Source organism: Macrotis lagotis, chromosome 3 (assembly GCF_037893015.1).
Source record: "Macrotis lagotis isolate mMagLag1 chromosome 3, bilby.v1.9.chrom.fasta, whole genome shotgun sequence".
In the NCBI taxonomy this organism is placed as follows: domain Eukaryota; kingdom Metazoa; phylum Chordata; class Mammalia; order Peramelemorphia; family Peramelidae; genus Macrotis; species Macrotis lagotis.
In genome coordinates, this window is record NC_133660.1 from 176222565 (window position 1) to 176234954 (window position 12390).

At 38.2% G+C, this 12390-nt stretch overlaps 1 protein-coding gene across 1 annotated transcript in view; it reads right to left on the reverse strand.

The window, feature by feature from the left end:
- KLB (klotho beta) overlaps window positions 1-12390 on the reverse strand; it is a 54652-nt gene that overhangs the window by 13472 nt on the left and 28790 nt on the right. The window contains exon 3 of the mRNA XM_074229614.1: window positions 11801-12069. Coding sequence (XP_074085715.1) covers window positions 11801-12069 — 269 coding nt within the window. The remainder of the gene's footprint in view (window positions 1-11800; window positions 12070-12390) is intronic.

Below are 12390 nucleotides of genomic sequence, written 5' to 3' on the forward strand. Positions count from 1 at the left end.
ATTTACCTTGCAAAAAAAAAAATCAAATGAGGGAGATAGAAGAAAAACTAGGAAAAGAAATGAGAGAGATGCAGGAAAAACATGAAAATCAAGTCAGCAGCCTAGTCAAGAAAATCCAAAAAAAATGCTGAAGAAAATAGCATGCTAAAAACCAGCTTAGGTCAAATGGATAAAACAGTTCAAGAAGTTATTGAGGAGAAGAATGATTTAAAAAGCAGAATTGGCCAGGTGGAAAAAGAGATAAGAAAGCTCTCTGAGGAAAACAAACCCTTCAGACAAAGAATGGAACTCAGGGAGATTGATGAATTTTCGAGAAATCAGGACTCATTACTTCAAAACCAAAAGAATGAAAAATTAGAAGAAAATGTGAAACATCTCATTGAAAAAACAACTGATATGGAAAATAGATTTAGGAAAGATAATCTAAAAATTCTTGGAATACCTGAAAGTCATGATCAGGAAAAGAGCCTTGACATCATTTTCAAAGAATTACTACAGGAAAATTGCCCTGATATCCTAGAAGCAGAGAGCAAAATAGAAATGAAGAGAATCCACTGATCCCCCTGAAAAAGAGATCCCAAAAAAACCAACCCCTAGGAATATTATAGCCAAGTCCCAGAACTCCCAAGTCAAAGAGAAAATATTACAAGCAGCCACAATTACAAGCAGGACACAATTCAAATACCGTGGAGCTGCAGTCAGGATCACACAGGACTTAGCAGCAACTACATTAAAAGCTCGTAGGGCTTGGACTATAATATACTGGAAGGCAAAAGAGCTTAGAATGCAACTGAGAATCAACTACCCAGAAAGGCTGAATGTCCTCTTCCAGGGGAAAAAGATGGACTTTCAATGAACCGGGGGATTTCAAATGTTCCTGTTGAAACAACCAGAGCTGAACAGAAGGTTTGATCTTCAAATACAGGACTCAGGTGAAGCATAGAGAGTGGAGGGGCGGCTAGGTGGCACAGTGGATAAAGCACCAACCCTGGAGTCAGGAGTACCTGGGTTCAAATCTGGTCTCAGACACTAATAATTACCTAGCTGTGTGGCTTTGGGCAAGCCACTTAACCCCGTTTGCCTTGCAAAAAAAAAAAATTAGAGAGTGGAGAAGGGGAAAATATGAGGAATTTAATAATGATGAACTACATGTATTCCTGTATAGAAAAATGACACTGATAATATTCATATGAACCTTCTCAATTAACAGAGCAGGTAGAAGGAGCTTTTATAGTTGAAGCACAGGAGAAAACTGAATTTGAAGATATATTGTGGTGTAAAAATGTAATCAATAGATAAAAGGGAAATGTAATGGGAGAAAGAAAAAGAAGAGGAGGAATAGCCTAAGATATTTCATATAATAAGTTTTTTCTTTATTACAAGGAGCTATTGCAATGATATGGAAGGGGGGAAGGCAAGGGGAATGAGGGAATCTTCACTCTCATCAGAGGTGGCTAGGAGAGGAAACAGCATATATACTCAATGGGGTATAGACATCTGGAGTAAGAAGGAGAGAGGGGGGACAGGGGGAAGGGGGGGATGTAAATGAAGGAGGAAAGGATGGACCATGGGGGGAGAGCGGTCAGATATAACACATTTTCTTTTTTACTTCTTGCAAGGGGCTGGGATTGGATGACCTGTCTGGGACCATAGGGCCAGGTGGATTCTGGGTCTAAGGGGTGGTATGGGGGCTCAGGGCCTCTTGGCCCCAGGACCAGGGATCTGTCTGCTGTGCCACTCAGCAACCCTACAGCAGAGTCAGAGTGAAAGGAGAGAAAAAATATAGAACATGGTAGTGGAAAAATACAAAAGGAGGGGGTTGAGATTAGCAATGGCAACGGTGGAAAAATATGGAAGTAACTTTTGTGATGGACTTATCATAAAGAATGTGATCCACCTGTGACAGAGTTGTTGGTGTTGGAACACAGACTGAAGCACATTTATTATTATTATTATTATAATTTTGGGGGTGTGTGCAGGGCAAATGGGGCTGGGTGGCCTGCCTGGGGCTGCATAGCAGGGTGACCATTGGGTGTCTGAGGCGGGTGCTCTGTCCGCCACCCAACCGTACCTACTATTATTACTATTTTATTTTATTTTGGGTCTTTTTTTTTCTTTTCTTGGTTTTTGCAGGGCAGTGGGGTTGGGGTGGCTTGCATGTCACACAGCTGGGTGATTGTTGAATGTACGGGGCTGGATATGGGCTTGGGTGCTCCTGGCTCCAGGGCTGGTTCTCCATCTACTGTGCCACCTGGCCATACCTACAATTATTACTATTATTTTTTATTTTAATTTTAATTTTCCTCTCCCCTTTATCACTCAAGCAAGTCTATATTTTTTGGGAGAGGGGTATTTTGTTTACTCTTAAACAAGAATATTTTATTAATGTATAAAAAACTATTTGTACAAAATTAGAATAAATAAATATTAAATTTTAAAAAAAGAATTGTATGGTCAGCATCTAAAGCATATGTTTGATAAAACAAGTTGCAGAAAATTTACATGAATTTCAAATAGTTATATTTTGAATCTTTCCTAAAATCTTACTTTGATTTTGCTATGGAGGTTACTCTAGAATTCTCAAAGGTGATGTCTTCTGAGCACAAAAGCTGGCAGGTCCTACCTAACTTGCTTTAAGCATTGGCTCAGTGATCAACTAAATGTTCATTCATATCCTCATTTGGAGGATCAACTAAGCAAAGTTCAGAGAAGTTCATCACAAGTTTGGCAATGGAGTACGGACACTTTTGACCACATCAGCTCTTAAATATATAAATTGAGGATGGTATTTAATTTGTATTGACAGAACACTGAATAAACTAACCACAGATTATTGTCTTATTTTGACATTTTTATCACATTTTGTTACTAAAGTAGGAGTGATTCATTATTGTAAGTATAACTTCTTTTGTTCATAGTATTTCTAATCTAACTGCATAATTAAATTGGAATTATTAAACTGCCTACTAAGATAAAAAAAAGCCTATGTGCTGTCAACCACCCTTATCACCTCCTAGACCTGAGTCATCAGATAAAGTAAAACTTTTCTAAGTCTCAGGACCCCATCAGTTCCTTGCCAGTCTGAAACTAGCTTAGATATAAAAACTGCTTCTTGTGACCCTAGGCCTGAAACAACTATTAGAAAAAAACATTTTCCAAATTTGGTTCTAAATAACAAAGAATTTCTTGATCTTCTGTGAAAAGCTTCCTCACCTGCAGAGTGAAATTAAATGTATCTGGATTAAATGACAATTAGCTTTTCAGTAAATATTTCTCACACATACACCTCACCTGTCATCTTCCATAGTCTAATTATAAAACTGCACACTTGCCATCTGTCAGATAGTTACCTGGGACATTAAACTCTAAGAACATTGATTATCAATGTATACATTAACCTAAATCTGTATGTACATAGCTATTAAGTAAATTTCTAACCTGGATGATGGCCAAGTTCAATGTGATTTGAAAGTTTATGAAATTAATTTTGGAAATAGGTTATTGGAAGTCATCTTATTCCTCATCATACTAATTCTCCTGTCTTTAGACAGCACCACATGTAAGCCACCCTGAAGAAAAATGTTTAGCTGACTTTTAGAAATCTTCAAAAATTGTCACTTGTCCATGTGAGAAGATAATAAGACTTTTAGAAATTTTCAAAAATTAATCACTTGTCCATGTGAGAAGATAATAGTTGTACATAGGCAGGGGATTTAGCAAAAATTAAAGGAGATGCATGTCAATCCCAACCTTATCAGCAATCCTCTTAGGGTCTGGATAAATGAAAGAAGGATGTAGAAGAGATGCTGTATTCCTCTTCCTAAGACAGTGTTCCTTGTGTTTCTGGTACAAATACTTTTAAGAGCTCTTCACTATAAGTTAACTTCCAATCTCCTTGGGCCATCACATGTGACCTGACCCCAAACTACATTATAAGCTCCTCTTCTCCTGCTTCCTTGCATGAACCTTCCATTCCAGCTAAAGTGACCTATTCCTGGCTCCCAATTATTATGCTTGCCTTTCATATGTGCCATGATTTCTCCTCAGAATATTCATCCCACTTCAAAACCTCTACATCCTTCAAATAAATGTAAGGTCTTATCTTACAATTTTCATAAAGCCTCCCTACTAAATTGTAAATAAGTTCCTTGAGTTCAGAGACCATACTTCTTTATGTCTCCCACAAAGTTTAGGATACAGCCTTGCCTCTTGTAGCTTTATAGCTCTACTATGGTGACTGATTGACAGATAAAAAATCATCCAGAATAAAAAAAAACTTTGTTGTAATAATATCAATCCTCATAGCTTCAGAGCTGTAAGAGATCCTTAGAAGCCATAATTTTTACGGATGATATAATAGGTTCAGATAAGTGAAATGAACTGCTTCAGGATCATACTGGAATTAAGCATCAAAAATTTTAGAGATTTCTAATGAATCAAATTCATCCTTCATTCTTTTAAACAGTGGTGACAGTTTAAAAATAGAATGAGGGCCACCAATTTGTATAAAAGGATCCAGGTTGAATTCTGACTTGTTTTAAAGTGTGCTATTTTCTATGTATTTTTATTTATTTTGTTAAATATTTCTCAGTTACGAATCTACCTCCCAAGGCTAACCCAGAAATACAACTTCTCACACAAATAAAATCAGATATAAACAATTGTAAAAATGTCGATTGCTCATGCTTAGAGTGAGCCAATATAATAAAAATGACAATTCTAATCAAATTAAGTTACTTATTCAGTACCATACCAAACTACCAAATAACTGTTTTACTGAACTAGGAAAAATAGTAACAAAATTCATCTGGAGTAAGAAAAGGTCAAAGGTGGCTTAACTCTACAGATCTAAAACTATATTATAAAGTGACAGTCATCAAAACTTCCTAGGTTTGGTTAAGAAATAAGAGTAATGGATAGGGGCAGAGCCAAGATGGTGACAGGAGGAGAGCCTCTCCTAGGTGTTCTCTCCATAATATTTCAAAAATCTTAAAATTATGACTCTAACTAAATTTTTGAGGGACAGAACCCACAGAAAGATCCCGTGAGGTAATTCTTCAGACCAAGGTAACCTGGAAAATAGTGGAAAGGCTCTGCTCCACAGGGTTAAAGTGGCAACCCACCAGAGTGAAGAAACTTCAGCCTCTGGGAGGCAGCCCCAGGGCACCTCTGAGCTCAGGGCAGCGGGGCAGTTTCCTGACCTACACTTGGGGGAGCACCCGGCACATCTTGGAGGATCAGCGGGGGACCTTTGCCAGAGTGAGCATGCCAAACCCAGGTCCTCAGGGAGGTTGAGGCAGTCAGTGAGGTTAGCGCAGGAGCAGCGGTCACAGTAGTTCAGATCCAGAAAATGGAAGTAGGCATGGAGCTGGCAAGCAGGAGCCTCTAGGCATCTGAGCCCTGAGTGCTCAGCCCACCAAAGGTAGGGGAGACTTCTGAGGTTTGTCTTCTGTACCTGGAACAGGACTCTGGGACTCTGACCACATTCAGATCCTGATCGCAGTCTAGGCCGCCCCATAGAACAGGACCCCCCCACCTCAGCCCCGTGGCAGAGGGGGGCGCTTATGGTCATTCACAGACTAGGAGGGTAGTCAGAGCTTCACACACTGAAATTGTTGTGTGTGTGGGTGTCCCAAAAATACTCAAAAGCTCAGAAAGCACCCCCAAAACCAGGCACAGACTGGAGAAATGAGTAAACAGAGAAAAAAGAGGAACACCATTGAGAAATACACTGTCTATGATCCCAAGAAGGATCAAAACACTCAATCTGAAGATAAGGAAGTACAAGCTCCTGCATCTAAAGACTCCAGGAAAAACAGAAGTTGGGCTCAGGCCATTACAAAGCTCAAAAAAGATTTTGAAAATCAAGCAAGGGAGATAGAAGAAAAATTGGGAAAAGAAATGAGAAAGATATAAGAAAAACATGAAAAAGAAGTCAGCAGTTTGGTCAAGGAAATCCAAAAAAATGCTGAAGAAAATAACATGTTACAAACCAGCATGGGTCAAATGGATAAAACAGTTCAAAAAGTTATTGAGAAGAATGCTTTAAAAAGCAAAATTGACCAGATGAAAAAAAGAGATAAAAAAGCTCTCTGAGGAAAACAAATCCCTCAGATGTAGAAGGGAGCTAAAGGAAGCTGATGACTTTACAAGAAGTCAAAACACAATACTTCAACACCAAAAGAATGAAAAATTAGAAGAAAATATGAAACATCTCATTGAAAAAACAACTGATCTAGAAAACAAATTTAGGAAATATAATTTTAAAAATATTGGGATACCTGAAAGTCATGATCAGGAAAAGAGCTTTGACCTCATTTTTAAAGAATTCCTACAGGAAAATTGCCCAGATATTCTAGAAGCATAGGGCAAAATGGAAATTGAGAGAACCCACCAATCTCCCCTGGAAAGAGATCCAAAATAAACAAGCCCCAGGACTATTATAGCCAAGTTCCAGAACTACCAAGTCAAAAGAAAATAATACAAGCAGCCAGAAGGACATAATTCAAATATCGTGGAGATGCAGTCATAATCACATAGGACTTAGCAGCGACTACATTAAGGGCTCATAAGGGCTTGGAATATAATATTTCAGAAGGCAAAAGAACTTGGAATGCAACCAAAAATCAACTACTCAGCAAAACTGAACATCCTCTTCCGGGGAAAAGATGGACTTTCAGTAAACCAGGGGAATTTCAAATGTTCCTGTTGAAACAACCAAAGCTGAAAAGAAGGTTTGATCTTCAGATACAGGACTCAGGTGAAGCATAGAGATTGGAGGAGAAGGGGAAAATATGAGGGATTTAATGATGATGAACTGCATATATTCCTGTATAGAAAAATGACACTGATAATACTCATATGAAACCTCTCATTAAATAGAGCAGGTAGAAGGAGCTTTTATAGATGAAGCACAGGAGAGAGCTGAATTTGAAGATATAATATATTGTAAAAATGGCATCAGTGGTTAAAAGGGAAATGTACTGGGAGTGAAGGAAAGTAGAGGTGGAATAGGCTAAGATATTTTGTATAAAAGATTTTTTTTTAGGTTTTTGCAAGGCAAACGGGGTTAAGTGTTTTGCCCAAGGCCACACAGCTAGGTAATTAGTAAGTGTCTGAAACTGGATTTGAACCCAGGTACTCCTGACTCCAGGGCTGGTGCTTTATCCACTGCACCACCTAGCCGCCTGAAAAGATTTTTTTTTTATTGCAATGAGCTATTGCAATGATATGGAAGGGGGGAAGGTGAGGGGGAATGAGGGAATCTTCACCATCATCAAAGGTGCCTCAGAGAGGAAACAGTATATACACTCAAAGGGGTATAGACTTCTAGAGTAAAAAGGAGAGAAGGGGGAAAGGGGGAAGAGGAAGATGTAAGTGATGGAGGAGAGGGTGGACTGTGGGGGAGAGTGGTCAGATATAACACATTTTCTTTTTTACTTCTTGCAAGGGGCTGGAATTGAGTGGCTTGGCCAGGACCATGGGGCTAGGTGGTTGCTGGGTCTCAGGGGTGCTATGTGGGTTTGGGGCCTCTTGGCTCCAGGGATGGTGATCAGTCCACTGTGCCACTCAACTACTCTACAGCACATTTTAGAAGAGGGACAGAGTGAAAGGAGAGAGAAAATATAGTATATGGTATTGGGGAAGTATGGATGGAGGGAGTGACGATTAGCAATGGCAATGGTGGGAAAATAGTGGAAAGGCTTCAAAGGAGCTGAGACAGAGTTGATGGTGTCAGAACACAGACTGAAGCACATTTTTTTCTGCTTTCCTTTATTTTATTTCTCATGAAGTTCTATATTTTTGGAGGGAGGGGGTATTATGGTATTATATGTACTCTTTTTTTTCTTTTTAAGTTTTTTACAAGGCAATGTGGTTAAGTGGCTTGCCCAAGGCCACACGGATAGGCAATTATTAAGTGTCTCAGGCCGGATTTGAACTCAGGTACTCCTGACTCCAGGGGTGGTGCTCTATCCACTGTGCCACCTAGCCGCCCCCATGTTTACTCTTAAGAATATTTTAGCAATGTATAAAAAAATCACTTGTACAAAAATTAAAAAATAAAAATAGTAATAATAAAAAAGAATGGCATGAGATACTTTATCAAAAGGTATTTGTTAAGATTTGCAGGATGCTTAGGTGGCGCAGTGGATAGAGTACCGCCCCTGGAGTCAGGAGTACCTGAGTTCAAATCTGGCCTCAGACACTTAATAATTACCTAGCTGTGTGGCCTTGGGCAAGCCACTTAACCCCATTGCCTTGCAAAAACCAAAAAAAAAAAAAAAGATTTGCTAAAAATCTATGTAAACTACTTAAAAAAATAAATAAGAATAATGGGGTGCAGTTAGGTGGTACAGTGAATAGAGCACCAGCCCTGGAGTCAGGAGGTCCTGAGTTCAAATCTGATCTCAGAGACCTTGGGCAAATCACTTAACCCCACTGCCTTACCAAAAAAAAAAAAAAGCTAAAAAAAGAAATAAGAGTAATGGATCAGTGGATTAGGATAGGTCCAAAAGCAACATAATAAAAGACTATAAAAATCTACTATTTGACAAACCCAAAGACATAAGCTTCTGGGATAAGAATTATTTGACAAAAATTTTTGGGAAACCTGGAAAGTAATTTGGTGAAAACTAGGCATAGACCCACATCTCATACCCTATACCAAAATAAGATCAAAATGGGTACAGGATTTAGACATAAAGTACAACACCATAGACCAATTAACAAACCAAGAAATACTCTCTGTTGTATCTATGAAAAGGGGAGAAATTTGTGATCAAGCAAGAAATAGAGTACATTGTAAATTACAAAATGGATGGTTTTTACTATATTAAATTAAAACGGGTTTGTGCTAATAAAACCAATGCTGCCAAAATGAGAAGGAAAACAGAAAACTGGGAAACAATTTTCACAGCTAGGGGTTCTGATTAATGCATTGTTGGTGGAGTTGTAAACTGATCCAACCAATCTGGAGAGCAATATGGAATTATGCCCAAAGAGCAATAAAACTGTTCATACCCTTTGATCAACAATTCCAATATTAAGCCTATATCCAGAAGAAATCATAGAAAATTGGAAAAATTCCACATTCCAAAATATTCACAATTTTAAAAATATTTTAAATTATTCAAATATTCTTTTTGTAGCAGCAAAGAATTAGAAATTGAGGGGATGTCCATCAATTGAGGAATGACTGAACAAGTTATGGTATATGAAATGTTAATAGTATTCCATTGCTCTATAAGAAACCATGACTGGTCAGACTCTAGAAAATGGAGTATTCCATTCTAGAAAATATAGTTCATGGAATGAATCACAGGAACTGAAGTGAAAGGAGAAGAACTAAGAGAATACTACACATTAACAACAACACTGTGAGTTGATCAGCTTTGATGGATGCAGTTCCTCTTAGCAATTCAGAGATCTATGGACAGTGTTTTCCTCATTCAGAGGAAGAAAAACAAAACAAATCAAAAAGCCGTATAGAATCTGAGTGAACACTAAATTCACTTTTTAAAACTTTCTCTTATATATTTCCTTCCTATCTCATGGTTTTCTTTCTTTTCCCTTAATCCTAATTCCTGGGGCAGCTAGGTAGTGCATTGAATAGAGCTGTGGAGTCAGAAGGTCCTGAGTTCAAATCCTAACTCAGAATTTATTAAATACCTAGCTGTGTGACCTTGGGCAACTCACTGAACCCCATAGCCTTAATAAAAAAGAAAAAATTCTAATTCCACATATCAAAAGTGACTAATCTGTAAACATGTAAAACAAAAATATGTATTTACAATATTCACCTGACTGTAGCTGAGGGGAAGGAGGTTGGAAGAAAATATATAACTTAAAATTATACAATGATGAATGTTAAAAAACTTTCATAAAATATAATTGGAAAAAATAAGATAAAATATCAATTAAAATAAAAAATTTCCTAATTATTATTATTTTTTTTTAGGTTTTTGCAAGGCAAATGGGGTTAAGTGGTTTGCCCAAGGCCACACAGCTAGGTAATTATTAAGTGTCTGAGACTGGATTTGAACCCAGGTACTTCTGACTCCAGGGTCGGTGCTTTATCCACTGTGCCACCTAGATGATCCCCAATTACTTTTTAATGTGATTCTATCCCCATTCAAGGCCAGGGAGTTTAACTCTGCTTTAGAAGACCTATTAGAGATTTAGGGAAACTGAAAGCAGTCACTAAGTGACATACCTCCCCTCTTCCACAATTTTAGGCTGCCCACTGTGAGAAGCATTCCTGGACTCAGAAATATACTAGTTGTTTGACCCTGGACAAATCCCTTATCCCTGTTTGCTTCAGTTTCTTATCTGTAAAATGAGCTGGAGAAGGAAATGATAAACCACTTCACTATCTTTGCCAAGAAGAGTCTCGAAGAGGACTGCAAAACGACTGAACAACAAACTATAACAATTCCTCCAAATCTCTGTCTCTATGTATCTCTGTTTCTCTGTCTGTGTCTGTCTATCTGTCCGTCTCTTTTTCTTTTTCCTCATCAGCAGAATGAAATCTTGGTAAACTAGCCTGAGAATGAGTAAGTATGAACTCCCTTCTCCCTTCCCCAAAAGTAGTGCTGTCCTTTGTTTGCAAAGATGGCACTATTGATCTATGCTTATTGATCTACTGCAAATAGAGTTGTTTTTCCCCAGAAAGGTTTGCATAGATGCAACCCCATATGAACCCTCAGAATTGCTTAAGATATATAGGGTGTTTTGTGTCTTTTTTTAACAATTGTTTAGCACCAGCCCTGGCTTCTGGATGACCTCAGACCCTTGATACTTACAGTATAAGTCACTTAATCCTGACTGCCTTGAATTCAGAGCCATCTCCAATCATCCTGAGTCATATCTTTTGTTTTGTTGTGGTTTTTTTTTTTTTTTTTTGCAAGGTATTTAAAATCCAATTTGCTTGCATGTCATGGCATCATTTCCCTGATGTCATGATCTTCAAGGATGAAGGACAAATATCAGCATCAGCTATGGCTAAAAGTTGATGACCATGAATAGGGGAGAGCAAACAGGTTCATATAGACTTCTTAGTCCTCATGAACTCATATTGCATTGGACCATCCACTCATAAGAAGCTCCCAAAGTACTCTACTTACCTTGGTACAGCTAATGACCATCCCAGATAACCAGAAGAGTGTTTTAGTTTTAATTTTAATTTTATTTATTTAAGGCAATGGGGTTAAGTGACTTGCCCAAGGCCACACAGGCAATTATTAAGTGTTTGAGGTTGGATTTGAACTCAGGTCCTCCTGACTTCAGGGATGGTTCTCTATCGGTGTGCTACCTAGCTGCCTGAGTGTTTTAGTCTTAAAGGTCAGCAGCTGGATTTAAATTCCAAATGGCCTCTCCAAGTTTGCTTTTAAAAAAAGAATGGAAAAAAATTATCCAGATATCTTCTCTTCAGTTGTTCATCAGGTTATTGTTGCATATTTTTTTGCCATGGTCTCTGACAACTTCCAATAATAATAACAACTGACATTTAGATAGCCCTTTAATGTTTACAAAACATTTGCCATAACCTCATAAGCTCCTCACATTCCTGTCCCATCAGTAAAGCAGATAGTCATCCTCATTTTAGAGATGGGGAAGCTATGTTTCAGAAAGGTCATTTGCTATCATATAGTAAGAATTGGAATATTCCAGGCTCCATTCACCACATTGTGCTGCCTGCCCTAGAGTCAGGGAATTGAGTCCTAGTTACCAATATCCTACAACAATCTCCTGTACATTCCATTTTGCAGTTAACATGTATCATGTATTCATGGCCACTTACCTTTAGAACAGATTCAGTAATGCCCCAGGAAAAGTCACAGGGAAATTGAGCCTGCACATTGGGGCTGGCCTCTTTTAAGATGAATCCATTTTCTTTTATGATTTGCTTATAGTAATGCGCAGAGGATTTGGGTTTTCTTTCCTTCTGTTTGCTACTGAAATCCACATAAAACAATCCCCGTCTGGTGGTATAAGCATCTTGCCATTCAAAGCCATCCAGTAGGGACCAAGCTGTGTAACCAAACACCCTTACTTTATCATATTTTATTGCTGCAGGGGAAAAAAAAGAAATTGGAACTGAATTGAGCGTTCTTAAATCAGTGTAAACATGTAATAATGGATAGGGCACTTGGCAGAGTGCTTGGTTGCAAAGAAAGGCAAAGGATAGTTCCTCCCTTCAATGAGCTTATGCTCTAATGGGGGAGAGGCAATACAGACATCTATGTATAAACAAAATATATTTAGGATAAATATATTTAGGATAATCAACAGAAGAAAGGCAATACCCATCATGTCTGGGCAGTAGATGCTGTGAAATTACCTAATCCTAAACATGTCACCTGAGTATATTCGATTATGGGCAAGAAACAA